This window comes from Ascochyta rabiei, chromosome 8, assembly GCF_004011695.2.
Source record: "Ascochyta rabiei chromosome 8, complete sequence".
Classification (NCBI taxonomy): Eukaryota; Fungi; Ascomycota; class Dothideomycetes; order Pleosporales; family Didymellaceae; genus Ascochyta; species Ascochyta rabiei.
Genome location: NC_082412.1, coordinates 1,515,626 through 1,543,471, shown reverse-complemented (window position 1 = coordinate 1,543,471; position 27,846 = coordinate 1,515,626). Strand labels below are relative to the sequence as shown.

The 27,846-nt window shown below is 52.9% G+C and overlaps 11 protein-coding genes across 11 annotated transcripts, besides 1 other annotated feature; 2 read left to right on the top strand and 9 right to left on the bottom strand.

The window, feature by feature from the left end:
- Positions 1-356: 356 nt before the first annotated feature.
- On the bottom strand, positions 357-1,754 carry EKO05_0005459 (Endocytosis regulator; the record flags this gene model as incomplete). Its single annotated transcript, XM_038945999.1, has 1 exon — positions 357-1,754. One exon carries the CDS (start codon positions 1,752-1,754, stop codon positions 357-359), a length of 1,398 nt encoding a protein of 465 aa, XP_038798472.1.
- Positions 1,755-3,215: 1,461 nt separating this feature from the next.
- Positions 3,216-3,249: a dispersed repeat.
- A 1,748-nt stretch (positions 3,250-4,997) lies between these two features.
- EKO05_0005458 (60S ribosomal protein L22) lies at positions 4,998-5,546 on the bottom strand (the record flags this gene model as incomplete). The annotated part of the gene is made up of 3 exons (XM_038940006.1): positions 4,998-5,124; positions 5,209-5,444; positions 5,532-5,546. The coding sequence occupies 3 exons, from the start codon at positions 5,544-5,546 to the stop codon at positions 4,998-5,000; spliced, it is 378 nt and encodes a 125-aa protein (XP_038798471.1).
- Positions 5,547-6,841: 1,295 nt separating this feature from the next.
- Positions 6,842-7,798, bottom strand: EKO05_0005457 (uncharacterized protein; the record flags this gene model as incomplete). The annotated part of the gene is made up of 1 exon (XM_059636604.1): positions 6,842-7,798. One exon carries the CDS (start codon positions 7,796-7,798, stop codon positions 6,842-6,844), a length of 957 nt encoding a protein of 318 aa, XP_059492587.1.
- Positions 7,799-7,894: 96 nt separating this feature from the next.
- On the bottom strand, positions 7,895-8,176 carry EKO05_0005456 (uncharacterized protein; the record flags this gene model as incomplete). Its single annotated transcript, XM_038940014.1, has 2 exons — positions 7,895-8,098; positions 8,153-8,176. 2 exons carry the CDS (start codon positions 8,174-8,176, stop codon positions 7,895-7,897), a joined length of 228 nt encoding a protein of 75 aa, XP_038798469.1.
- A 489-nt stretch (positions 8,177-8,665) lies between these two features.
- EKO05_0005455 (uncharacterized protein) lies at positions 8,666-9,076 on the bottom strand (the record flags this gene model as incomplete). The annotated part of the gene is made up of 2 exons (XM_038940098.1): positions 8,666-8,824; positions 8,879-9,076. 2 exons carry the CDS (start codon positions 9,074-9,076, stop codon positions 8,666-8,668), a joined length of 357 nt encoding a protein of 118 aa, XP_038798468.1.
- A 1,669-nt stretch (positions 9,077-10,745) lies between these two features.
- Positions 10,746-11,653, bottom strand: EKO05_0005454 (tRNA pseudouridine(32) synthase; the record flags this gene model as incomplete). The annotated part of the gene is made up of 2 exons (XM_038939977.1): positions 10,746-11,414; positions 11,468-11,653. 2 exons carry the CDS (start codon positions 11,651-11,653, stop codon positions 10,746-10,748), a joined length of 855 nt encoding a protein of 284 aa, XP_038798467.1.
- A 735-nt stretch (positions 11,654-12,388) lies between these two features.
- On the bottom strand, positions 12,389-14,414 carry EKO05_0005453 (D-xylulose reductase; the record flags this gene model as incomplete). The annotated part of the gene is made up of 2 exons (XM_038940022.1): positions 12,389-12,831; positions 12,884-14,414. 2 exons carry the CDS (start codon positions 14,412-14,414, stop codon positions 12,389-12,391), a joined length of 1,974 nt encoding a protein of 657 aa, XP_038798466.1.
- A 1,329-nt stretch (positions 14,415-15,743) lies between these two features.
- Positions 15,744-17,165, top strand: EKO05_0005452 (Ribonucleoside-diphosphate reductase; the record flags this gene model as incomplete). The annotated part of the gene is made up of 4 exons (XM_038940183.1): positions 15,744-15,776; positions 15,831-16,079; positions 16,161-16,494; positions 16,543-17,165. The coding sequence occupies 4 exons, from the start codon at positions 15,744-15,746 to the stop codon at positions 17,163-17,165; spliced, it is 1,239 nt and encodes a 412-aa protein (XP_038798465.1).
- A 951-nt stretch (positions 17,166-18,116) lies between these two features.
- Positions 18,117-21,059, top strand: EKO05_0005451 (uncharacterized protein; the record flags this gene model as incomplete). The annotated part of the gene is made up of 5 exons (XM_038940082.1): positions 18,117-18,219; positions 18,281-18,411; positions 18,472-18,641; positions 18,849-19,404; positions 19,455-21,059. 5 exons carry the CDS (start codon positions 18,117-18,119, stop codon positions 21,057-21,059), a joined length of 2,565 nt encoding a protein of 854 aa, XP_038798464.1.
- A 270-nt stretch (positions 21,060-21,329) lies between these two features.
- EKO05_0005450 (Plasma membrane sulfite pump involved in sulfite metabolism) lies at positions 21,330-22,714 on the bottom strand (the record flags this gene model as incomplete). Its single annotated transcript, XM_038940095.1, has 2 exons — positions 21,330-22,448; positions 22,502-22,714. The coding sequence occupies 2 exons, from the start codon at positions 22,712-22,714 to the stop codon at positions 21,330-21,332; spliced, it is 1,332 nt and encodes a 443-aa protein (XP_038798463.1).
- Positions 22,715-23,567: 853 nt separating this feature from the next.
- On the bottom strand, positions 23,568-27,482 carry EKO05_0005449 (tRNA (guanosine(18)-2'-O)-methyltransferase; the record flags this gene model as incomplete). Its single annotated transcript, XM_038940001.1, has 2 exons — positions 23,568-25,843; positions 25,967-27,482. The coding sequence occupies 2 exons, from the start codon at positions 27,480-27,482 to the stop codon at positions 23,568-23,570; spliced, it is 3,792 nt and encodes a 1,263-aa protein (XP_038798462.1).
- Positions 27,483-27,846: the final 364 nt, after the last annotated feature.

Below are 27,846 nucleotides of genomic sequence, written 5' to 3'. Positions count from 1 at the left end.
ATCACCAAGTGTACATGAGAAGTAGTATCTGCAAAGTTGTTCGATGAGCAGCTGTGCTGCAGTGAACAGGTTGTGTAGTAATGAGGATGAACTTTTTGATAATACAAAACGCCAGTGGTATACCATACAGAGGAGCTCATGTAGGCTCGACTCAACCACGTCCCAAAAACTCCGCGCTTTATGCGTACAAGAAGTGGTGATAAAGCCCATGCAGGGCAGACAAATGGGTATATCCTACACAGTCCACCAGAAACTCAAAGCTGAATCGCCAATCGACGTGAGAAGGAGATTCGTAAAGCGAGCTGAAGTCGCCAAAACTGACGGTATTAAAATCGTGGTGATGTTGGGTATCATGTCTAGCTCTCAAGACTAAAGGAAGCTGAGCGAGACGAGGCGGTGCTGTCAGCTGCAGGGAAATGGACCTCGACGCCATCCATGTAGGTAGGCGGGCTAGCGGGGACGTCTTCGTAGACAGGGGGTTGTTCCTCATCCCAAGCGATGCCCATGCCTGAGCGTTCGGTGAGAACAAGGTGGAACTGAGTGCGGAGAACGCGTGCAGCACCTGTTGGGGTGGCCTGACTGAGCTTCTTGAGCGGAGCCCACTCCTCGGCAACGACCATCTCAATGACGAGATTGTGCTTCACACTCATGCCGCTCTGGCTATCCATATCACAGAGTGGCTTGAGAGCAACATTGCAAGTGGCGTGGAACTCGACGTCAATCTCGCCGCGCTCAAAATCGGTCTTCCAGCCAGTCTTGACCTCCTCCGCCGCAATGGCGCGAACATCCTCGTGAAGTACGCCCTTGCCTTCTCCGCCAACCTTGGAGATATGTTTGGAGCAGGCTGGGGCGATGAACTTCTGGGTCTCCTCGATGCGCCAGTTGAGCTTCCTAAGCCTCCAGCGCGTCTGCGAATCGGCCTTGTTCTGGACAATGCCCGAGAGGCGCATCTCGATAGGGAAGTCACCAATTGGGTGGATGACTGGGGGAAGCTTGACCGAAGCAGTCAGGTTTGTTGGTGGGAAGATGCGAATAGAGTGCTTCTCGTTTCCTGGGAAAATGGCACGCCTGATATCGACGGCGCGCTTGTAGGTAATCTTGTCTCCCTTCGAGGTAGTTGCTACGGCAGAGAGATAGTAATCAAGGGTCGCAAGGCTGCCGTGGGTGGTGGCTGGCAGGTGACCTGGGAGCAGGTGGCTGAAAGGGTAGCTGTGTGATCCATGGCGAAGAGAAGCAGGGTGTGTCAGGAACTCCCAGCTGTGGATCTCGGTGGTCTGACTGGAGCAGTCGTTGCAGTGCTGAGCGACGGGCTTCTTGGTTGTGACGATTGCGAGGAGCTTCATTTCGAACTTGTCGACGGTGATGTGGGGCTCATGCACGTTGAGCATGAGCTGACCGGTGAAAATGGCGCCCGCTGACGTCTGTGGGTTGTTGTAGAACACGACTGGTGGCGACTCGACGCTCACGTTCATGGATGCAGCTACTTGGGGTTCGAGCTTGGGACTGGCCTTGGGAGTGCCCTTCGGTGTACCTTTCGGCGAGCTCTTCTTGGAGCCGTCATGGCTGTGGTGGCGCACAAATGGAAGACGGGCCATGATGAGATTCTCTTGAGACTTGACTCTCTCTTCGACCGGAGGTGCGTAGGAGTAAACAGGGGGGAAGAGCGGATGGGGAGTAGTGGATTTGTGGCTGTCAAGCTTGGGCAACGGCGAAGGCGCTACCCTGGCAAGGGACTGAAGCAAACGGCCTGGCATGGCTGGAGGGAAAACTCTGGGGTGCAGCTGAGACGGGGCTGCGCTGCAGGGAGGTGGGCGATTGTCCAATGACGGTATGACTCGGGTCCGGGGAAGCGAATGCAGCGAAGTGTACTGTGGCGCGATGCTTCAGGAGTTGATTTTGTGCGAGTTGAGTTGGTGAGTGAGATGTTGTGGCAGGAACATATTCCTGGGAAAGGTCAATCTCTCAGAGCAACCGCCATCTGGGGAAGTCAGGTCCTTATAAGGAAGTCGTCAGAACCGTTTCCACTTGTTACCTGAGAGAAATTCCATGACTGGGTACCTCAAGCGCCTTTCGCATGATGCCATCGGGAACGAAGATGCAAGCTTTTGGCGTGAAGATGCTAGGCCAGGTGCAGCAGGCACACCCCTGCACCTTGTGTAATTTTTGGGTCAGGAGGCAAAGCATGCACGGTCTGCCGTTCTCTCGTGATCGCCCGCCGAAGCGACACCACACTGTCGTCGTGCTTGTGTCAGGTTCAGACGTCAGGTTGCGAGAGACTGGCCCTTGGCTGCGTTTGCGCCGGACGCAGTGACACTGGCTGCACTGTCAACCAGAGCTGACCGCTCGCCCGACCTCGACCGACATCGAGACACGCCGGATCACGCAATGACTGTTTCGGAGTGCGCTTTCAGGGCTACCGTTCCCAGGGCGACATCGTGCTTGTTCGATTCGCTGGTATCCGGGCAAGACGCGCTGCTCGCCGACGGCTGCACTTCCACAAGTCCACCTCGCATCATGCCAACCTCAGGTCTCCACCCAGAGAAGACTCTGGGGTACTCAGCTTCGAGCATCACGGCACCGTCAGCTTCCGCCTGACACCATTCGTGGGCAGACCTCCGCCTGCCACTGATGATGCGAGGGCCTTTTCTGGGAACACGGCACCCCGCAAATTGGCTTTGTGACGCGCCCAGTCGGCTTGAATGTTGAGCATCTCCGTGGAAGTCGCTGTTCGACCAACGTCCCTTTCACCTCAAGAGCGTGCTCGTCACCGTTCCTGGCGCTTCGTGGCCGCCTGACTTGCTTTCAGCAGCCCCTCGCGCGCCCGGCTGACATTCTCCATTGCCAATTGCGCACCATCATCAATACGCACTCATGCTCGACTGAGTCACTGAGCAGCGATGCCAAGACGCCGACGTCAGGGAATGCTGCGAAAATTTTCCGCGCTTCGTGGACCAAGCAGATCGTCAACTCGCGCCCGTGGCATGAGAGGCCCACATGCTCCCAAGACGCATCAAGCAGTTTCTTTACACAATTTTGGCAGCCCGGCCCGGTGCCTTGCGTGTTTGACCAACTCTGGTGTCAGCACAAGCTGAAAACCCACACGTTGAGACTCTAGACTGCTCTGCAACCATCGCCGCCTTACTCGATTGCGACACGGGAACAACGCCGATTCCATTCCGTGTCCATTCCGAAGTACCTGCGTTTTCCTTCGAAGCCTGTGGTAGCTGGCATAAGTGGTGTAGGTGGGTCGCGCAGTGCCTGGTGATCGAACCCTACATACAGGAACTCTACCTACTGTAACAGCTCTACAGCACAGACAGCCAGCAACAAAGAGCTGGACTTCTTCTGTATTCGGTCCGTTGCAATTACCGAACCTACAATACTTGCGCCAGCTACACACAAACATCCTCACGATGCTTCGCTTGATGCCGCCGACCATCGACCGGGCACCAAGCCGAGATTCGCTTATCCCGATTAGGAAGCTCATCGGCAATCTGATTCGTTGGAAGTCAACCATGGAATTCTCGAGTCTTCGCGCTTCTGGTCCCTGAACCATGTCCGTATTCGCGGCCACGATTCCGTCGGGCAACTGAGCATTTGGCATGCTTCACTCATCAGCATGCCACGCGTTGCACAGACATTATGTCGGAACTTTGCGTGCTCTGGCGCCATCCCTTCGTACTTACAACATGACATGTCACCGTCTGCTGCACACATCGGCCATCACCTCACCGCTCTCAGCCCCCTTGACACATTGTAGCTGCAGACTGTGCGGCATGGCTTCCGTTCATATGTGTCGAGTCGTTAGCCATACAATTAACCTTCTTGCCCTGCGTTGCAGCTCGTAGGGCCGCGATTGAGATCTGGTACAAAACTATATCTACGGGCCGACTCGGTCTACACTTCGTCTCATCACGAGGCATGATTGTACTCAGATGTCGCTTTCAAGATGACTTGCGAAAGCCGGCCACAAAGGGGCCGCTCTCGAATGTCTTCGCTCCTCGCATTCACTGGCACGGTATAAGCTCATCTAGACCTCGTAGTAGTTGGTCCCGATAGCTCCAGACCATCTCCGTCTACCTGAAGGCCGTGCTGATTAAAATCCAAGACTTGCACAACAATCAGCACACAAACAACAGTCACTGGTAAATCATGTCAAGCCTCCGGATACTTTGCGGGGTCGATTTGTCCACATCCCAATACTCCAAGGCATCTGGTGTAAAGATCTACAGTGCCCGAGGACGCTCTCCAGACACCAGCTCGACGCACAGCACATCGTCTTGGCGCCGTGCTCCCTGTCAAGCTCTCTCTGGTATACACCACTTGTTAACGTTGGTCCACAGTAGTACATGGATTCGCATCCCTTTCACCACCAGCTCATAAACCGCACCTATCCGCCCTACGGCGAGTGGAGCGTTTGTATTCATGACATGTACACTACGCACAAGTCGCACCCACCGACCCATCACACCATGTTCCACGCTATGGTTACGGATGCACCTGCGGGCGCTCGTTTGTACCCGTCCTTGCACATCCTGCGGAGTCGACCAAGGTACCCACTTGTGGACTCGTAAGCTCGTGAGCTGCTGCATACTATGCTAGCGGGAGAAGGATGTGTAAAGTTTTTTTTTTCTAATAGGGAGGGGTACGCCTCGCCCATGGCCTGATAGACCGGTGAGAGTGATGGTTATGAGTCCTGCATTGCTCGTGTTGGAGATTACGCACGACAGGGTCGAGTGATGTTCAAATCGATCCAATGTGATGCGCAGCACTTCAGCACAATGGTTGGTCACAAACATCACATAATACCGAGTCAAATCATGGTTTGGCAGGTGCAACGATTCATTTGTGATCGCGCTATCTACCCGACGGAACACCGCTCTTTCCCATATTCAAGACCCGCACGCTCACTGAAGAGCGTGTCGTTGTCCTAATTGTAGTCTTTGCGTGACCCATCGTGTTTTGACATTGTGCGGCCGTCAATCAAGACGTCGCGCTTACTCGTCGTCATCCTCAGCCTCGTCGTTGACGACGTTGAAGAAGCGGAGCTCGTAAACACCCTTGGAGGTGGAAACGACGCGGAGCCAGTCACGGAGCTGCTGCTTCTTGAGGAACTTCTTGGTGCTACGCATCGTTAGTGACTGTTTCTCAAACAGCAGCCTCCTGCTGATACGCGCGCGCATCGCAGTGCGCCACGGGTGTACGTACAGGTACTTCAGGTAGCGGCCGGAGAACTCCTGGTGAGCAATGACCTCGATCTTGCCATCGCCCTGCTGGGAGATCTGGATGACCTCGCCGAGGTTACCGGTGCGGCCCTCGACCTTGATGCGGTCGTGGAGGAACTTCTCAAAGGCCTGGATGTCGAAGATCTTGTCGTTGACGGGCTGGCTGCAGTTGATGATGAACTTCTTCGTCACCTTCTGTGCCTTCTTGGCCGATGCCTTCTACATGGGCGTATTAGCCTACTGTTCTGCACATGCTGGGCGCATGGCGTGATCGTGCGATCACAGACAGCAAAGCAGTGTACGTACGGTGTTGGGTGCCATTTTTGATGATGGGGAGAGCGCAAAGAAGTGGTTATCCTGCGTTGAGCGTGTGGTGTTGAGGTCGAGTTTGGTGCAGGCGGAATTTTGCGATCGTGGGCGCGCTAACGACGCCAAGATTTTGCGCGTGGCTGCCCCACTCTCACAACTACCACAGCATCCGTCGAGACATAGTCATTAGAAGTGATACCATCACATCGATGCACCTCTGAATTATCATGGCTGCTAGATGTGAATTTGAACTATCAATAACAGTTCGCCAAAACAGTAGTCGTGGATATTCCCAAAGATTGCTTGCTAGTCGATAAGAGCTCAGTATTGTCCTGCAGTAGATGTTGCTTACAGCATGATATGATACCCTTTTTCCCAATTCTGCTTCAATTAGACTCAGCTTAGATTTGTAAACACCTACATTTCCTCAGCAAGAAGTATCGCATGTGGTGCTTTCATACATTACTGAGGCTTTTGACTGCCATTCAAGCCCGTACCATTCATACCCGTCATCATCGTCCAGGATGCTCAATGCAAGATCGAAGGCCTGGTTTCTATTCGCGTCCGTAAAGTTCACGACTCCACGTTCGTCGAAGGATTCTGTGATGAGTTCTCTCCGTGGACTTTGCGAACGACCTTGGATAAAAGCAGCAATATTGAGTAAGTCTACGTGGTCTTTCAGTGCCGGTGGTGATTTGTACCGATCCTCTGGCGTGTACCGGAATTTCAGTTGTCGATAGAAGATCCGAAATGAGTCCAACTGCTGCGAAATCGACCAAGGGCACTTGCCTCTGAAACAATGCCTTCTGTTGACACAGTCTTGACAGTCTTCCCAACCCCAGAAGCTTCGACGAATGTCGTCCAGGATATCTGGTGGGTTTTTCTTCAGTGGAAAATGCTGGATGAGAGCATCACCAGATTACTCAGTCTCCGATAAATTCAGAGAGTCCCCATCGTTCTTCGAGTATGTGTTGTGCATTCTTCCTCTTGAGGTCGACCTGGGGCACATAAGCATCGTCGATGTAGAAACTAAGCATTAGATCGATTTGAGCATCCTCTGATAGATCTTTCCACAAACCTCGTGAGGCATATCGCCACTACTCGAAGACCTTTTCCCATACCCACAGACTACGGCTGTTGCAGTAGTGCTTAAGACCTTCAATTCCCCACTCCATTCCAATTCCCAACTCTCTGTGAAGCTGAAAACGCACAATTAGTACACTATGTGTGTACGTGTTTCAAAAGCATTCATCACTTACTGCGAGTTCACCCAGGCACTGCCCGCGGACAGTTGCCTCGCCATGCGCTCAGCACGCTGCACATCCTTGGCCCACACCGACGCTCCCAAGCCAGTCTTCAACGCATTTGCGCGATCGATAACATCGCTCTCGTCGGACCACTTGAGTAGAGGGACGATGGGACCCAAATTGTTCTTCTTGGACAATGCGAGAGTCCTCAGGTGGATTATCGATGATTGCTGGTCTGATAAAGTACCCGTGTTCGAACTGTCCAGCAGATCCAGCGAGCGCGGTCTTCCAGTTGCTCTTCTCGATCTCGGCGTACATGTCCTTGACTTGATCAAATCTGTCGCTGTCAGCACGACGTTCAAGCAGATCAGTGATCAATACATACTGAATTTTGTTTTGCACCGGCCCTACAAAAACGCCTCCCTCTGTACCGGCTCCCGTCTTAATGTTGCTCTTGATAAACTCGATCATCTTGTCTCTGAACTCATCGTAAATCTTCTCGTGAATGTAAATGCGCTTGGTCAACATGCAGATCTGCCCGGAGTTAAGAAAACTCATCATGGCGATCTTCGGCAAGCACTTATCAATGTCCACATCCTCACACACAATCGCCGCGTCATTACCTCCCAGCTCAAGCACATATCGCTTCATCGTATTTGCGCAGCTCGCTGCCACAAGCTTGCCCGTTGCAATAGATCCTGTGAATGCGACCTTGTCGATGCCGGGATGCTCGGTGATCCATGAGCCAAGGTCGTCGTCGCCGGAGAGGACTTGCACGACGCCTGGAGGGAATACCTGGGCTGCGGGTTCGCCGAGCTTCAGATAGCAATAGGGCGTATATGGCGAGGGCTTCATGATGAATGTGTTTCCTGTGATGAGTGCGGGACCCAATTTTCCAAGACCAAGCAAGATTGGCCAGTTCCAGGGCACGATACCGGCGCAGACACCGATGGGTGGGTAGGTCGAGTACACGGTTTTCTCGTTGTCTTCTTTCAAAACCTCGTCTTTCACTTCCATGGTAGCAAAAGTTCGGAGCCAGAGCAGAGCGCTGTCTGCCTACGTGGGAGAGAGAGCGGTTTACCCTGTTCGGTTGTGAGGAGCTTCTCTAGCTCATCACGGTGTGACTCGATCAGGTCGGTATATTTGAGAAGCAGTGTTGCGCGCTCGGAGAATGAAGTAACACTCCATGACTTGAAAGCCGTCCTCTTTTCGGGCCACGGGGACTTCGTACAGGGCTTTGCCAGTTGTCGGATTGATGGAGTAGCGAGTCTTAGGAGTTGAGACGATCTCGTTGTTGATGATGTTACCTTTGTAGGTCTGAACGTAACACAGTGAGTCCTATCGAAGACATTGACAGGGTCGGTTACTTACTTCTATGTCAAATGTGGACGGCATTGTGGAAGGCTTCTCGGATTGTTAGATTACCGTAGTGTCGTCGTTCTCTTGGTGTTGGAGTTTGAAGCTAAAGCAATAATAGGACTGCTGATGGGTCGGAAGTGGAGCGTACTACATATGCGGGGTCTAAATGACAGCCGGATTAGTGCAGCTATCCACTTTCATCCGGTCGTTGCAAGCTTGAATGTGTACATTGATTGTCAGACGCTCACGTAGAATCTTCTCAGCTTTTGTCGTATGTCGATCTGTTCCTTGTTACAGTACTAAATTTTTCATAGGAACATCCAGAGATGTCAAATCATTTGGGTTCTTAGTTTAGCATGAATCGTACTCTGAAATATCGAAAAGTAATTGATCACAAAAAGGGTAGAGTAAACGGGTGAGTATTTTGATTATTTAATATTCATCTAACTGTTATACAGGACTGCTGTGCTGCGATCAAAGCGCATTGCACTTTTTCATGTCGCCCGTAACTTAGTAACGATGCATTTATTTGTCGCCAGTGTCGTGAATCGCATTGGGAACAGCGCGCTCAACGGACTCAGGAAGGATTTCCTGAATCTTCTTGGGGACGATAGAGGCATCACCGCCATCCTTTGCGTGAGTCTTGGAGGTGGACTGGTCAGCCTTGCCGCCGGTGGGGTGGACCTAGACAAAATGTTAGAAGCTGTTTGAGACCGGCCGTCGGGGGTCGATGATTACAGAGTCGGGAAGAGCCTCCTCGAGACCTGAGGGAGCTGCCTCCTGGACCTTGCCGGGGACGGCAGAGTCACCCTGGGCGTGGGACTTGCCCTGTCCGTACTCGTTGGTGGAAGACATTCTGATGGTGTTGCGGAAGATAGGTGTTGATCGGACAATTGGTCGTGTGAAGATACGGAACTTGAGTGCTGCGGATGACATGATGGACGAATGGATGGATCTTATAGACAATGAGGATATATCGTTTAAGTACGGTCACGCAGATATGAGGGCGTCATTGTCCTGCATACAATACCTCGTCATTATACCTCCCCATGAGCTCATGTGGCGGCAAGCCATCCCACATTCTGCGACGATACTCTGGAATTTCAGTGACGCAGGGGTGGACCGAGCAGCTGTCAGCCTGCAATGATGCGGTCATCTAACAAACAAACATTTAAGACTTGATGTTCCGCGGCGCGGTCAAACTCGTCAAACAGATCAAAGAATACTAAGTCTGCGCAAGTGATGTCGACATCTACTGTAAGATAAGATGAACGTGACTTGGGTGTGGAGTCGTTGTTGCCTTCGGAGGGACCAAAAGCGTTGATCGGTCGGAGAATCGGGGCTCGGAGGTCCAGGACACCGAGAACATGACGCGAACACTCTGCGGTCTTGGTACAATACACGCCATCGCTGTTGTCTAGATGGAGTTACCAGAGACACAGGCGATCCCAGCTTTCCCATGACCAGGCTTCAGCCTTCGTCGGTAGTGGAAGTCTTGCAATCGAGTACCCACATTCACCCATCTAGTAACGACTTCCTCGTAAGGTTCATGTGCTCCTGATGATTCCCAAAAGATTGACAACGGACATCGCTGTGCTGTCAAGAAATGTTTGTCAGTACCGTCGAAGATAAGCAACGTTTCCGTCACGACAGCCACATCTGCAGACATTATCGAAATTTGCGACCTTCGTGGTAAGCGTAGAGCTAAGCATACAGCTGCAGCATGCCCTCAAGTCTGCCTCTGAGCTTATTGGAATTCAATCAAAAGGTAGCTGTTGGTTCGCGATGTCAAGATCTCTACTCATGTTCCTTCGCAACGGGAACACCTCGGAAACGTACAACTGTCAAGCTGACACGACATCCATTTCGGAATGTCGGCGATGTCTGCATGCATCGGAACAAGCAGTCTCGCGCATCTGGCGTACAGAAACGTTCGCTAGGGAGCCCGAGCTGGGATCATCTAGACGGAAGACAGCGGAGAGCATGTCTGTCGTGTTCAGCGTGCACCACTGCGGAGATGTCAACGTCCGGCCGTCTGTTAGGCTATGATAATCGTGCGACTGAGAACAATTTAGTGGCTGTTTGTATATGCGACATCCTGATCACGTAGGTCAGACTTTGTCCAAGTCAACTACCTCGATAGCAAAATTGGGGCTCGTCAGCGTAGTGAATCAGACAAGTGCATGGTTCCTTGCAGCACGTCACATTGGCGCTTGGAGGCAAGAACTTCATGACCTGAAGTATTATTATTAAAGTATTTGTCTATACAAAAGCTCGACATGTATACGCCCTTACAGCACACTGGCTGCAATGCAAACATCTCCGGTATCCCCAATGCGAACGCCTAGCCCAGTTTCCGCCGTAGTGGCGCTCCCGATCTGTATGCAAGTATAATAAGGTGTGAACAAAGGCGTTTGCATCGTCATAAAGATGAGCAAATCGCCCGGTAAGAATCGTGTATCGCAAACTCATCTGAACTCCAATGCAGAATCTTGTACAAGTGCTTGTGCCTAGTGATGTAGCGCTGTGGCCAATCGAAAGTGGCGACCTCCTATATCTCGCATGCTGCTTCGATCTTGCATTGGCGTGTTTGAGACTGGAACACTTAGAGGATTATAGCAGCACCAAAAACAGCCAGTATTGCCCCAAGAAGCACAGCTCTTGTCATTGGCGAAGATGTGGCGGCACGACCTGCGGATGCAGGAGGCGCAGCAGCCGCGCTGCTGGCAGAAGAAGACGCGGAGGTCCCAGATGCGGACTCACTCGCTGAGCTGCTTGCTGAGCTGATTGCAGATCTGGACGGCGTTGACGTGGCAGATGGAGAGGAGGCGCTTCCTGAGGAGCCCGAAGATGGGGTGCTCTTGGCAACAGAGCTCGATGCGACAGAAGAAGCAGTGACAGAAGACACCAGGGTAACACCTGCGCCTCCAGTAGGAATGAGACTGAGTGTGGTACTGGCTGGGAGGACGAGTGAGCTCGAGGGCGAGGGGTCATTCACGAAGTCGGCAATGATCCTGATTTCCGTGCACTGGTCGCCGATCGATTCATCGTATAAATTGCCAAATTCACCACTCATACACCGGAACCATCTTGCCGAGCCACCTATGGCGAGGGAGTTGTTCTGGCATACCGAGAAGCCGCCCGTGTAAATGGCACCTGCTTGTGGTGGGCCGTCGAATTGGAATTGACGATTAGCCACGACGGAGCCTGTGCGGCTGTACTGGTCGCGAAGGATACCGTTCTCGAGTGTGCAAAAGAGCAATCCATCGGCAGCCTATTATGCTGAATTAGCACTGTGCCATTGATTGTACATGCAAGGCTCTGTACCTCTTGAGCTGTCTCGCGCTTAGATCTTGCCGAAAAGAAGTTCTCGACGCCAATGGTAAAGTTGCCCTTGACCGTCGTCTTGCACCCGGTTGGCGCAGGGGAAGATGGTTCGATACCCTCTTCGACGGCCTGAGCCAGGGATGAAGCGGCGAAGAAAAGCGGAGCGAGGAAGCTTGAAGCGCGCATTGTGAAATCTAACGTCTAAGCGCAACCCGAACAAATAGAACACTTTCGATGACACTAGCGATAGGACAGACAATGATGATAGAGTTGAGTTGATTCTGACGAGTCTCAACTAAGGGCTAGCAATGGGTTAATGATGTTGATGGCTCACGGTGGGGAGAAAGGCTGGAGAAGACAAGAAGAGGTTGGCATGCGTTTTGTTGTGCAACACCCTGAAGCAAGGAAGGCACCCTGCCGTCAAAAACCTGTCGTGCCTGCCGATCGAGGCCTGCATTTGGGCAGGTGCGCAGCCAACCGAATGCCATCAGATCCCTGCCCTGGCGACGGAGATTGCAATTCGATATCGTTGCGCCCGGGGTGGACTACCGGGGCGTTGGCATCTCGTGTCGACAGGCCCACGGCTAAGCAAGGTGCAAGCGCTCAACACGTTGTCTTTGTTAAACCTTATTGTAGATGGTGGTTTTGTGTTTCGAAAGACGGGACGGACATGCGTCGGGAAGCTAGGCCCCGCCACTTGTACCTGCCGCTAAGGCTCGGTAAGCGGCGTCTGTCCAGCACTGTATATGCATGCAATAAGAGGCAGATAATAGTGAAACTGGTCGATACAGATCAATTGTCGAAGGTGCACGTGGTATGTGGAATGTGCGGACCAAGAGCCCTAAGAACACCACAGCCACTTCAAATAGAAATCCGTGGTGGTACCAATCCCAGCCATGTCTCGGCGCCTCCATGCACCGCTCAAACATCTGGTTCAACGAGCATTGCCGCCTTGATCTCATTGCATACCTGATTGATGGCAGCAGACTGTATCTCGGCAGCTCTTGCCTGAAGCGCAGGCGCCTCTGCTTTATCACGTTTAGTCAGATCTGGATGGTGCAAGACTCCGGGCTTATAAGTCTCAAGACAGAGCGCAGGCATCAGCTTGTTGATGTTGTCGGGACCGTGCATCATCTCGAGGAAGAAAAACTTGTACCATCCAGCGCGGTTGAGCGCGGGCATATATGTTGCGTAAAACGCTACCCTTGTGTACTCCGAAGAGAGCTTGAGCTCTTGAGCATGTGGGTGCTGGCTGAAGTTCCAAATTGGCGACAACGATGGTTGACAAGGTACCATGAGATGTGGTATGCCTTGCAGACTCCACATCTTACCAAACGCACTGTAAGACTTATACGAAAAGAGTTCTGTAAGGAAGTAAGCATGACCACACTTATTTTCAGACTCAATGAGGCTTACGGATTGCGTCTTCAGTCAAATCAATCCAGCTTTTCAGTATCTTGCTTGCTTCCAGCAGTCCGGTGTTTTGTGGCTCGAACTTCCTGTCTAGTGCATCGAACAGCAAGTCTGCGAGAACGTAGAACTCACGCGTGGGAATTTCAGTGAGAGGATCGGCAAATCGCCATGGGTCGGCATACGGCACGTGGCTCACGGAAACAGCTCGGCGGGCGATAGTGAAACTAGGAGAAGACGGTCCAGTCTGTGCAGACGATGTCTGATAAGCTTGGTACGGCGACGCCTGTTCGGAAGACGGTGATGGAGCGTGTTTAAAAGGCTTTGCCTCTTCAATGCTCAAGCTGCCCATATCAGCCGGTAACTCTGCGATGAACTCTGTTGGCGGTCGTGAGTATGCAGCAGTTGATTGTGGGGCAGGAGTAGAGCTTTGAGACTGTTGCGGCGAGACGTTCGATACCCCTGGCGGTTTACTTTGAACCGGTAGTGGAGGCGCGGGGTTGATTGAAGCAGATGGTGAGCAGCCTTGGTATTGACCTTCAGAGCCTGTCGGAGACAGTGGAGTCCACTGTTGACTGTTGGCCTGGCCCTGCGCATTTGCAGTTGAAAAGTACGACTGTGAGTGAGTGTTGGAAACTAGAGGCTGCTGATATGTGGAAGAGAAAGATTGCCCCGAGCTCGTGTGAGGGTTGTGCCACTGGGATTGCTGCGGCGCTGGTGACTGTGGCGATGCGTGTGGAGGCTCTGGTGATTGCGGAGTCGACCCATGAAGCAAAGAGCCTCCAACGACACCCGTCTGCTGGCCAGTGTATTGAGCCTGCAAAGGCTGCTGTTGGTGTTGTCCTTGAGCCAGGGTCTGGCTCGTTTGCCCTTGGTGGTATTGATCTTGTTGTACCTGCACATGTTGCTCTCCTACTGCGATTCCGTTTCCTCCTTGCCCAATTGGACTGCCGTTGTAGCCTACATGCGAAGACTGCTGTGATGGTAAAGCAGCTTGATTGTACGGCGCATGCGTTGTTGACGACGCTTGATGGGTAAGGTAATCGCTGTTTCCCGAGTCGTGGTTCGGCTGCTGGTAAGGGGGCTGTTGGGTAGGATAAGCGCTCGGTGCTTGCGGTTGTTGCTGGGCATGCTGAATCTGGGGGTTCAGAACGTGGCTCTGCTGCTGGCCGTAAGTCTGAGCTTGTTGAGCGTACTGCTGTTGGTAGTTTTGGTAACTTTGGAGGTGTTGCGGAGTCGCAGGTGTAGATTGCTTGCTCCCTAGCTTTGAGCTGATGGTCTTGCTTAATTTGTTCAGCATCGGCTTGCCGGTTGTGACTGCTTGGTTCATCATCTGGCCAAACGTTCCCCCGCCAGCTTTGTGTGACTGGCCAGGCTGTCCATGACCTGAACCTGACGATGTGTATGTTGTGGAAGCTTGTGATTGCTGGTAACCCTGCTGCTGATGGTGTGCAGTATAGCCTTGCGGTGGGGTACTCTGGCTTTGGTTCGGAGGGATGTACACTCCTAGGGGAGGCATGTTATGATATTGCGACATGATGCTCGGGTAGACGTGTAAGCTCACTCAACGGACAAGTTGCAGATACCTTCAGTGGATAGGGAGAGCATTGCTCAACGAGGCTGCACGCGCTCTCGGCTCAGCCGCAGCGAATACGGAGTTCTTGGCATGGTAGCGAGGGGTATGAGTCAGTACTCGATGATCGATGTCGTCGCAAAGACAGCTCTCTTCGCTGATGAAGAAGTTGGACTTCGTGGTAATGATTTTCAGGTACCAGGAGGGACGTTGCCTGCCTTGAAGATGCTTAGCAGCGATCAAAGAAGAATGGACCCTGGCCTATGTTGCCGGGCCCAATCATTTTGTGGGGTGGCCGACCGCCGCACCTTCAGCTCCAGGGACGCGCCGCACATCCGACTGGCTTCGACCAAGTATACAACATGGGACCTCATTCGTAAAGGCGCCTGCCCGGCACTCCTCGGTGACCATGGAATAGCCTGGAGGCAGATCCGAGAGTCTTTGCTGCTTCCAACCTTCCACAGCGTGACGCATGCTACGGCGGGGTTGGGAGGAAAACTGGACGAAGTTTGACGCGTGTGTCGAGTCGACAAAGATCCTCGACTGTGATATCAGATCGTCAGTGCTTCAGACGCGTCTCTGGACGCGTTTCTGCTTTCCAACAACCGTGCTGCGCTGATGGACCGGTGTGGGGCATCAATACCGATCATTATCTTATCAGATCCGAATTTTGCGCGTGCCTGGCAGGCTGTGGTAAGTGCGGCTGTTGGTGCGACCAATGGAGCACGGATTGCGCATTTTCCAAGCCCTGATTCAGCCGCGGAAGACTGGTCTAACGGAAGGCGGAACAGATTGTGCATGATATGACCAGTGTTGTGGTGGGCCGAGAGCGCGTTCGTGGAGAAACGCGTCTGCACGGTTGTGTTTTGCAGGCGCGAGCCGTGGCTGGGCGGTCGGGAGAGAACAACTGCATCTCAGGAATTGATGTGATGGAAGCCGCAAAAGATGCACGAGATGGGGCTCGTTGGAATGCGCACCGTCGACTTGGATGACTGGCGTGATTGTAGTCAAAGCAGCGTGCAGACGGTATCAGAAGGCAGCTGCGATCAAAGTCACTCGTGGTTCACGTCATAGCTTCTCCCAGCCCGAAGGCGCGACCGGTGGGGCCTCACACGGCCTCGCCAAATCACGTGCGACGGGTATCTGTTTTCCATAAGAGACGCGTTCCCAGACAAAGACACTTGACATCAACAGCATCAGCACTTTACCTGCCTACTACCGCGTGTATTCTAGACATTACGGTCGCCTTGTAGCATACATCTCACCGCTGCACGAATTATCATTTTCTTCGCGATGTCTACGCTTCAGTCCACGCCTTCCAAGCAGGTACGCGTAACCAGAACAACTTTGACAGACGCGTCTTTACTAACACGCGTGCAGGCTGCCTCCGCAATTGACACACTCAAGATGTCAGACTCACCAGTAAAGAAGATTGACTTCTTGTCTGCCGAGAAGGAGAACCGCTACAAGCCCATCGTCGGTATTCCCGACCTCGAGGCAGAGGCAGTAGACGAAGTCGACAAGAAGATGCACGCTGTTGCACCTACCATCAAGCCCGAAGAGGCAGACGAGCCTCTTCTGCAAGAAAACCCCAACCGCTTTGTGCTCTTCCCCATCAAGTACCATGATGTAAGTCACGACGCGTTTGACGCGTGCCACCACGCGTCAAATCAATCTCACAGCAACATGAGCTAACGTAATACTGGACAGGTCTGGCAAATGTACAAGAAGGCTGAGGCTTCCTTCTGGACCGCCGAGGAGATCGATCTCTCCAAGGACCTGCACGACTGGAACAAGCGCCTCAACGACGACGAGCGCTTCTTCATCTCCCACGTCCTCGCTTTCTTCGCAGCCTCCGATGGCATCGTCAACGAGAATCTCGTCGAGCGGTTCTCTGGTGAGGTACAAATTCCCGAAGCTCGATGCTTCTACGGTTTCCAGATCATGATGGAAAACGTCCACGCCGAGACATACTCTCTCCTGATCGACACATACATCAGCGAGCCCAGACAGCGCACATATCTCTTCAACGCCATTGACAACAGTAAGTCGGCCATCTGTACGCAACAAGATACCTCGACTGACATTCTAGTTCCCTGCATCCGCAAGAAGGCCGACTGGGCCCTACGATGGATCTCGGACAAGAACTCTACCTTCGCCAACCGTCTCGTTGCCTTTGCCGCCGTCGAGGGCATCTTCTTCAGTGGATCGTTCGCGTCCATCTTCTGGCTGAAGAAGCGTGGTCTGATGCCCGGTCTTACCTTTTCTAATGAGCTCATTTCTCGTGACGAGGGCATGCACACAGACTTTGCTTGTCTGTTGTTCTCTCTGCTCAACAACCGTCCAAGCAAAGATGCTGTGCAGGCCATCATCACCGAGGCCGTCGAGATTGAGCAGGAGTTCCTGTCCGATGCTCTCCCCTGCGCACTACTCGGTATGAACGCTACTCTCATGTGCCAGTACATCGAGTTCGTCGCCGACCGTCTGCTCCTGGCTCTTGGCAACCCCAAGTACTACAACGCGACCAACCCCTTCGACTTCATGGAGAACATCTCGCTTGCCGGCAAGACCAACTTCTTCGAGAAGCGTGTTGGTGATTACCAGAAGGCCGGTGTCATGGCTAGCACAAAGAAGCAGGAGCAGACGGAAGGCTCGTCGTCTCCCGTCGAGGAGCAGGGCCTGTCTGGCGACTTCAACTTTGAGGAAGACTTCTAGCCGCCAGGCTCTGTTACGCATCTTGCTTTCTCTGTTGCCATATCACTACCATCTCGCGCTGTATACCTCCTGGACTTTGGGCATGGGGTACTGGGTATCACCACTTGCATATTATTCGTCTCTGCATTGCCGGAGTGAGGTTGTATGCATTTCCTCTACGAGCGCTTTGCTCTCCTCCTTTTGATACCTCTTTTCTGCACTTTGGAGTACTGGCGTTGGTGGACCTTATGAGCGATGCAATTTGGGCGCTATGGCTTCGCATGTGTGACGGTTCATGGCTTCAGGATAACGATCAATACAACCATTCTGTAATATATCGCCTGTCTTTCCTCTGAAGTACTGTGACTACTACTGTGGCACCTTCATCGTTGCATGTACCAAGACGCCACGCACGAGCTTTAACAGCGAAGCATCGAGAAGGCCCGAAATCTTGCGCATCTTGCAGCACCTTTGCCGCGACCACAGATGTACCTTGTTCGCTATCTTCGAGTGTCCCACGATGCATCCTCACAAGGCACCATCCGTTTTCAAGCACGTTCTCGTGGGTTAGGAAATCTGTGACGTCACTACTACGCCCGGGTGTCCGGGGCTGGCCTCCTCAGAAAAAGCGATGCTCCCCGCGACAAGCACTAAGCGAATGGCTGCTTCTTATGTACCCTTGCTACCGACATGCATCTGTGATCCTATAATTCAAGCACCAGCTGCTGGAAGCATGCGCCATGACATGCTGCGAGATCTATCGATAAGCTTGTTTACCTCGTTACCCGGCCATTCCGCAACGACCGGATCTCTGTACAACCAAAGCCAGGACTCGTTGCTTTCGATTGACTGTTGCGCAAGACGTCGCCGTGCGCACACCTGAATAGCAATAGTGCTGCGATACTTACGTTCCATCGCGGTAAACTACATCCCTGCGAGTAGAATTTTCATGCAGGCTCGTGGGATGTCAAAATGGCGGATCTTTTGCCCAAGTTCAGAGTCACGGAGCCACAGGTTCGCGCTGTGAGTCCTCAGGATAGTCACGACGGGAGCAAGTACATCAACAAAGGCGAGGGTGAGCGCCAACAGCAATCCGCAACATCCCTCGGCACCAATGCTTATACACAAGCCTGTAGTTACCAATGGGAGGCTTGCCACAAAGCTGCGCAGTCCCACTTCACCCCCAGTGCCTGCAAACGATTCACACAACGGCAATAGTAGCGATGGAAGAAGACCGTCTGAAGCAGCCATAGATCCACTTTCGGAAGTAAGTACGCATTGAGGTCGCGCAAGGCATACTCCGGGCTGACTGCGCATCTGTACACAGCAAATTCTCAAGAGAACGAACACGTCTCCAGCCGTCCAGAAGCTGCGGTCACAGAACACTGAACCTCCTGCGACCCACTCGCAAGCGTCGCTCCATGAAGCGACTCCGGACAAGAAGCACAGTAACGAGACACCGCGCGACTTAAGCGCCAGTGCAAAGGCAGACAAAAAGTGAGCATTCCCTCTTGTGCGTAGTCAACTTCCAAGAGTGTGGGGACACGCCAAATTGCTTCGCCGAGGTTAGCGCACTCGTCGTATAACACCGTACATCGTGTTGACGCATCGTTTTCAGGCTGACTTGGTTGGCTTGTTGACCGATGCTCCTGGCTTGCGCAATCTCGGAGACTAGTACGGGCATCGTGACTGACCGTACAACAGAAAGGGCGTTTCATTCCTTAGTCGCCTGATTGGCAACAAAAAGAAGAGCACCCTCGACGGTGCAAGTGACAATGGCTCCGAGTTTGGTGATTATCGACCCGAGGGTATGGACGCACAGCTGTACGTTGATAACTTCGGCTTCAGCCCAAAGCATCCACAGCCACCGGCATACATCAAGGTGCGCACAAAGTTTAAGACTAGAAAGGAGTTTGATCGCATGTTTCTGGCACAAGAACTGCGTTCAGGCGCCGACAAGAAAAGTGCTCCTGCTGCAGGGTCCAATCCAGCTCCTCAGTCCGGATCGGCGGCGACACAGAATCCTATATGGGCCATTGAGTTCAGCAGAGATGGAAGATATCTTGCTGCTGGTGGACAAGACAGAGTCATCCGCGTTTGGGCGGTGCTGTCGAATGCAGAGGAGCGCAGATCGCACGAGAAAGACGAAAGCGATCCTGCAGGTGAGGCAAAGCACCTCAGTGCACCAGTGTTCCAGCAAAAGCCCTTTCGAGAGTACGGCGGCCATACAGCAACAATTTTGGATTTGAGTTGGAGTAAAGTATGTATCTGCGCACATGACCTCATCGTGCACAAAGTTAACGCATGTAGAACAACTTTATGTTATCTTCATCAATGGACAAAACCGTACGTCTGTGGCATGTCACTCGCGAGGAGAACCTATGCACATTCAAACATTCGGACTTTGTCCCATCGATTCAGTTTCATCCTATGGACGACCGATTCTTCTTGGCCGGCTCGCTCGACTCAAAGCTCCGCTTGTGGAGCATTCCAGACAAGAGTGTGGCGTACTCAGCTTCGGTCCCTGATATGATAACAGCCGTAGCGTTCACTCCCGACGGCAAGACTTGTATAGCGGGCACATTAGGTGGGCTTTGTACTTTCTACGATACCGAAGGTTTGAAATGGCAGGCTCAACTTCATGCCAAGTCAACCAGAGGGCAGAACGCTAAAGGCAGTAAGATTACAGGGATCCAAGCGACCTATTGGCCTCCTGGTAGCGAGGCTGGAGAAGTTAAACTTCTGGTCTCGAGCAACGACTCACGCTTACGAATCTACAACATGAAAGACAAAAGCCTGGACATGAAGTTCAAGGGTCATGAAAATAATTGCAGCCAGATACGAGCAACGTTTGTTGACAGCTCTGGGCACATCGTCTGCGGAAGCGAAGACCGTAAGACGTATATCTGGTCGACCAGCACACCAGAAGGCGAAAAGAAGAATCAACAACCAGTGGAGATGTTCGAGGCTCACGACTCCATTACGACATGCACTGTATTTGCACCTTTACAAACAAGGCAGTTGCTCAGCGCTTCAGAAGACCCAATCTACGACATGTGCAATCCGCCTCCTGTCACTCTTGTATCCAGAGCAGAGTCCGTCCATTCTTCTCGAGCGCCGACGGAGGCTGGATCAGCACATCCCACGCCCGCACCAAATCCGAGCCTTTTCCCGAGAGCGAACGAGAGCCCGGCGTATCTAGCTCGTTGCGAACATCGAGGCGGTAACATCATCATCACTACCGACTACAGAGGATCCTTGAAGGTCTTCAGACAGGATTGCGCGTACGACAAGCGAATACGACTGAGAGACACCTGGGAGACTTCGTCCAAGATCGGACGCCCAAGCAGCATTCTCTCACGGACCAGTCGCTCCAGGCGAGATAGTATATCAACACAACCACCTAACGATCGCATCATGACATGGCGCCAAGACATATCCCACGGCAGCTTCGACTCAACAGGATCCATACGCCGCAAAAGCGGGCGCAGCGTCTCACCTCGCAAATCAATGGCCGCACTCAGTCTCAGTTCAGCACGTGCACCCGACTCTCCATCCCTCAAACCCACCAAGTCACACGACACTACGGACTCAAGACCTGTAGGGACACCTGAAACCCTAATATCAATCGATCATACACCCGCACAAAGCACACCCCACTCGGAAGCAATCACTCCGCCACACTTGCATCCTCCAGAGCTAACCCAGCCGTCTGAGCGACCGAGTCTTGAAGCCCATCCTTCCATTACAAATCCGCTTGCTATTGTCAACGGGCAAAGCTGGTTCTTCTGGACAAGTAAAGGAGATCGCAACAGTAGCCCGCGGCCAAGCCTTCATCCGCGCATAAGCCAACTCAGTCAGATGAGTCGTTTGACAAGTGAGATGAGCGATCAGGAAGGGAGTGAGGGTGGTTAAGAGGCGGGGCATGAGACATAAAGGTGCATACGCTGTAAGGGCGAAGGAATCTGGGACAACACGAAGGACGATACAGTGGTGGAGAGAAAATGGTAATTGGTAAGAATTGTACGGCTGTAGCTGATTAGGCAATTGCTGCGACCGGACAGTGGTCCAACAAATGGTTGGGAGACCAACTCTCACACAGGAATGAACATGCGAATCGAGCGTGTTACACGAGACGTATTGAATAACACAAATTAGACAGAATACTAAAGCGGCAGATGAGATTCACACATCTTGCCTTGCCTTTTCTTCTGCAGCCGCAGCCGCGGCTGCGGCCCTCCTCTCCATCTCCCTTAAACACGGTGCCTCGACCAGCTTTCCAAAGAACAAGTTCTTGACTGTCCCCGCAGCCACCACTCCCCACAGCAGCATAACACTAACCGCAAACGCAGTACCCAGAATCCTGAAGAACGCCGACGGCAGCTCCTCTCCCATCGTAATGGTCGACATGGTAAACACGCCAACAGGGAACGTGAAGCCCCACCACCCCATATTGAAAGGGAATCTGCTGCGGCTGATAGACGCGATAGCGAAGAACAACCACACGAGCCCGAATCCCCACAGGATGATGGCGACGGCCCAGCCGAGGACGTACATGATCTCGCCGGCCAGGGGGTGCAGGCTGCCCGTCTCGGGAAAGCGCTTGGCGGCCTGTATGCCCAGTTGCATCACGGCATACCCGCCCTGACCCATGGGACCAAGCGGGAGGAAAACACTGACGATGACTTCCTGCGGCGGCAGCTTGTGGATGGCGAGGCGGTGGAAGTACATTGTCAGAACGACCATGGCGAGCGGGACGCCGATGCCGCAGAGGACATAGCTGGTGACGATTGTGATGATGGCATGGTGCGGGTCTGGCAGCACTGAAGCGACAAGGCCACCAGATGCGGCTGCGACGATGGGCGCGACGATGGGCAGGAGCCAGGCTGCTGTCATTGCCTCGTGGCGGGTCTGGTGCGTCGTCATCATCTGGAAGGGTAGCCAGAGACAGCATGCGATCGATACGACGACATCGATCCACCATAGCCCCCATGCTACGTACGGCGTACAGCCGCCCCATGCAGGGACGCACAGCGCGACGAAGAGATTGATGAGCGTCGCGAAGCCCATGGGAAGCGTGCCGAGGAACAGAGATTGCACGGGGTGTTGCAGCATGAGCGTCCAGGTTGCTGGGTAGAGCGTGTAGCGCAGTACGCTGATGGCGAGGATGACAGAGAAAAGCACGATGTTGAGGACGAAGAAGATTGTGCTGAGGATGTTGAGAGGTGTTTGGACCAAAGGGTAAAGTGTGGATAGGGCGTGGAGAAGGATGCCGACTATACCGGTGCCCATTGTTACTGCAAACTGGTGGTGTCAGTTGGGATCACTAACTACAGCAAAGGAGGAGGCTACAATACCCATGATGGAGTGAAGTTCTGCACGATGCGGCGCCAGCCTCTTCGGTCTGCTGGAATGAGCCATTTTGGCAGGGCTTCAGTGTCTGAGCATGCCATTTGCTGTCGGAGCTGGCAGGGTGTGAGTTGGCGCAGCTGGTTGCGACATGTTGTTTCAACAGCGGTATCGTTCGAACGCGAGCTAGCTGCAGCCTGTAGCTGGCAGGGTGTCGCCATGGCGGAGGTGTGTCTTTCAAGAGACTCAGGAAGACCCCCAAAGTAGAGCCAATACGTGTTGGTCTCGATGTAGAAAGTCAAAGCAGATGTAGTAGGATGTCGAGTAGATGTTCAAGTATCAACTAGTGGTCAGATGGGATAGTTGGCGGAATAGAAGCTGAGCAATGTGAAGAACTCAAAACACAGAGTGAAATGAGCGCTCTCTTAACACAAACCCATCGGCTACTGAACAGTCACAGCATTTCTATACTTGCCACCAACCCTCACCCGTCGGCCATCTCGGCGTACGAATTTGAAGCGTGCCCGGCATCTCTGCCGGGCCGTCGGCGACGCTCCGAAAAGCCTCACAAGACCCAGCCAGAGTCAGGCTTGTCTGTTTTCCATAACGTAAAACATTGCTAGGTTCGACGACACGGCTCTTGCTAGAGCAGGAGTGTTGTAGGAAAATCCGGGGCTGGTGGAAGAGGCGTGATTGCGTGATTGTGCAGGCACTAGTAGGCCGTGTGGGGAGGGTGGGTCTAGCTAGATTGGGAATGGGCGAATCTCGGAGCCGAAATCTTGACATGTCTTAGGATGTAGTAGCTCTCCATTCTCAATCTGAGCAGGGTGCCTAGAGATCTTTAGTAGTATCTCACCAAGTGTGTTAATCCACTATGAGTATCTGTGTATTACTAAATATGTATGAGCTTACAGAACCTCTGAAAAGCGACGCTGAATGCCTTCCAACATAGACCCCGCTGTACGTACGGCTCATAGGCTGTAGTGATAACCGTAACTTGCGCAACGCCTTAGCAAAGCCTTCACAGACTTTATCATCCATTGAAGAGCTATTTGACCTTATTTCTGCATGAGCCTATCGAGCTTTCCCGCCCCATTCCCTCCACCACTCGTATACCGCGATGCCGCCTGCCGTCTGCACATTCAGACTCCTCGTCACGCCGACCGTTCTGATCTCCACACATCTATCCACGACACTCAATACTTCTGGTGTGATACCACTCTTCTCTGCGCCGAGTACTAGCACACAGCATCTTGGTAGAGTGCCGACATCCTTCGACCCTTCCGCTTTGTCGTCGCCGAGTATACCAGAGCGGTCTGTCTGTTCGATACCCACGACTTCGTAGCCCTTCCTCTTCATGCTGGTAAGGAATTCTGGGACGCCCACCTCCTTCAGTTCTTTGATAGGGAGATGCTTCTCGCTCGTCACACTCGTTGCTTTGAAGTCTTTGTGGGCAGCCTTCTTGATGTCGTTTATGTACAGCGTTTCTAAGCCAAAGGATTCTGAGATACGACTCAGGCCGCCCAGGTTTGTCGGGTTGTCGATGAGCGAGGCCACCAAAATGACAGAGGCTGGTTGTATGTCTTGTAAGTGTGGTGGACCGGCAGCAGGTAGAAGAGAGTTGAAGTCGAAGCCAGATTTGGTTTGGTAAAAAGTAGATTTGACGCCATCCTCGTCTAGAACAAACTCTGCGGGCTTGGGGTTGACCGGTATCTCTGTTTGAGGTCTGGGGTTCCCTAGGCTGATGCATGCCGGTGGCAGGGATGCGGAGTATTCGTCATGGAGAGCGACGAAATCTTCATGCGCAACGCGCTCCGGTTCTGGAGATTCGATGTACAAGTACTGGCCCTGGAAGATTTCTGTGATAGTAAAGTCGGCAACCGCATCAATCCTGAGCGTTCTGATAGACCAAGCTGGTGTCTTGAACTTCTCGGTTTGACGAATATGAGTGTTCAGGACGGAGAATCCAGGGTTCGAAATGATGCTGGTCCAACCCTTTCTTTCGGCCAACTCAAAGATCATGGGAAAGGAGAGATGGGCTTCGTGTCTGATGTGTACTTTCTGGCTGGCGGAGAAGGGAATGAGCTGAGTGATGAGGTTGAGCGCGAAGTCCTCCGAGTCTAGGAAGGGGGCGGTGAGGACTGCGAGCTTCATAAGTGAAGCTATATGAATGGGGCTGCTTTCGTCTAGATGGGCGAGGTCCTTTAGTATGCGGTCCGCTTTCTTCGGATAGTGGAAATAGATACGGGTGATAATCCACTCCAGGACAAAGCGATAACGTGGCCATTGCTCCACAGTCAGGGCATGCATGAACATGTCAAGATATGCGTCCGCATCAGCTTCTGATACGCAGTGTTCAGTAAGCACGAGCATGGCCTGAAGCTGGAAAACGTCCTTCCACTTGCTGATAACAGGTACTGATCCTTTCTGGCCGGCCCAGGGTTCGAGCAAGCGGTCAAATACGCCTTTTGCGACGTCTTGTTGCCTCTCTGGAAAGCGGTTCAAGAAGTCGATCCACGCAGCGTAGGCATGCCACTCGCGCTGGCCGTAGTATGAGGCATAGCTACGATGAGACAAATACTGTTGGAGCTTGTCTGCAGCAGCGACTTCGAAGAGAAACTCTGATTTAGCAGCTGGTGGGTAATTCAAAAACCGTAATATAACGTCTTCGTAAGGAAGCACGCCGATGATTGACGGGTGTGAGAAGGCGGCTTTGCGCAGAGAAGTCGCAAGACTCGCGAGAATATATGACCTTCCTTCGGAAAGCTGCTGCAAAGTGCCTAGCGCTTTTGTCAAAAAAGGTTGGAGCTCACCAGGAGAATTCTCCAAGCTGTCGGTATGTTCCTGTATACAAAGCTGGATAGAAACTGGATGAAACAGCAACGGAGGCAAATGCACCGCAACCGATCTGTTGAACTCTCGACGGTCTGCCTCTTCCCACATGGCATACAGCGCAGCGTAAAGTTCGCTAGATATAATGGATGCGGGCTCGGTCTTGTCGAAGAACCCAATGAGCCTGCTGCATGCAGTTGCGTAGGCAGGTCCCTGGATGGATGCATGCTTCGTGTTCTGTAGCGTCTCCAAGAACGCTGACAGAGAACCGACGCCACTGTCTTCAGAGGTCGTGGTAGTCCGCAAATTAGATGCATCATCGGGTATACTGAGCTCTTTGACTTTGTCATTCAGTGCGCTGTATCCAGGAATCGTGCTGACGTTCGTGTCAGGAGCAGCAAAATCGCAGAGCCGCATGCAGTAAATCTTGTACAAGTCACTGGCAATCTCTGGAAGCCCTGGAGTCCTGGAGATTCTGAGTACGGTCTTGATCTCTTGTTGCGAAAGCTGGGTCGGTCCTGGAAAGCAACATCAGTGTTAGTCCGATGATCCTGATTTCACCAACTGTTGTACAACGGATTGGCGAACGCATACTCGATAGCAGGGAGGTCGGAAAATTCACGATTGTAATTTCCACTTACCGTCGCAGCGAGCGGCCTCTTCGTAGCCCTTGATTAGCCCCTCCAACAAGTAGAGTATCGAGATCTGGAACATCTTCCCACCAGCATCGAGCACAAAACCCAACACTTTGGTGAGCAGTTCAGCACGATACTCGCCGCCAGAATGTTTCGACACACCGAAGCGAGCAACGAGGTTGGTGAGTGCCGCACCGTGACCACACTCAGTACCCGTGCGGGTCGGTTTCAGTGTGGAGGTGAACAAGCTGCCTTGGGTTGCCCACGGGAGAAAGCCTCCGACAAGGAAGCTCGTGTGCTCAGCCAAGGATTCCTGGTCTTTGGAAAGAGGACTCTGGTTACCGCTCATGAACCCAAAGTACCAGTTTCCGATAATCTTACGGACACCTTCCTGCACTTGGGGATCCAGTCCAGACGAGAGCAGTGTCGTTGCCATGGAGGCTGTAACGACTGATTGAGAGCCAAAGAGCGCTGAAAGCTCGGAGAGGCTGGCTTCGATCTGGTTTGCGTAGCGATCGAGGACGATGGTTTCGTAGAGAATGAAATAACGCTCGTAAGCTTTGAGGTAGATGTTTCGTTTGTCCACTTGCATGTAGATGGTTTTCGTGTTGATGTCGCGCTGCGCAGCAAGTAGGGAAGCGCGAACGATTCCCAGGCAGTACTTGCGCTGATCAGCAAACCCGGTCAGCAAGCCGGTTCGTACCTTGTCCCAGTACAGATCTTCGTATACAGCCTCCACGTCGAGGCCGTCCGCAACCGCCAGGGATATCCATTGGAACCAGATCTTGAACAGCTTACTTGACTTTGTACTAAAATATGATGGATCCAGAGTCTTGAAATAGGTCCACAGAGACTGGTCGATTATGGACTGCCCAAGGACAAACCTGGCTGATGGTGACTCCAGCTTGGCCCATGGTATGTCAGCCCGAGGGTTTGCTACAACGATTGGCTTTTGATGGCGATGGCTAAGCAGGGATAGCAGGGCAGACAAAGCGTCCAGAGCAACGTCGTTCAAGTCTTCGAGGCCAATGAAGGCTGTCAACGTCTTAAGACTGCCGGGAGCAACGACATGGTGAGTGTCATGGGGCAGCCAAAAGGAGCATTTGAGGAAGGTCAAGAATGTGGCGGCACGGCGGACATAATCCTCAGCCGCGAAGGCTTGCTCGTTGGCGTCGTAGCTGTCTTTGCGTGCAACCGACAGCTGAGCTGCAGCGATATCAAGCTCGACAACAATCTGGTGGAAGACAGACCAAGCGAAAGCCTCATTGGTTGAGCATATTTCGGCGAGCTTGTAGAGGTGCTCCGAATCCTGTGGCTCTCCAGGTAGACGGCGCAGGAGAAGCCGTGTGAGCTCCTCACGAGACCTTCCAGATGCAACCACGCTGCTCGATGGTAGCAGGCGAATGCACAATGTCAGTGCATCGATGTGCAGGTGGGCTGTCGAGGCTTCCAATTTTGACCAATTGAGCTCGAACGCCTTCAGGCTGGAGTCATCGCTCAGGTAGAGAATGGCGTCGTCCATGTGCAAGACGGTGGGGAGAAGTGTCGGTTAGCTAAGCAGGCAAGCGAGTGCATTCCAAGACGATGCTCGAGCGATGGCTGGAAGCGCGGGTCTAGGTTGGGGCGGCGGCCATGTGGGAGAAAGCCAAATTTTCCGTCACCCAGCACCCAAGGAATGCGCGGCAGCTCCCGAGCGAGAAGCAGTCGCGACCCTGCATGGAGATGGCTTCACTCTCTACAGCATCGCCCACGAAGACGAAGCGCTCCATCGGTTCCCTGCCTGCAGACGCCTGGGCTCTTCTCCACCACCGTCGTGTCGGCGTCTGATTGATGGTGCGGACGGCCAAGCGGTGACGTCGCCTATCCGCTCCACAGCAACGAGCGGC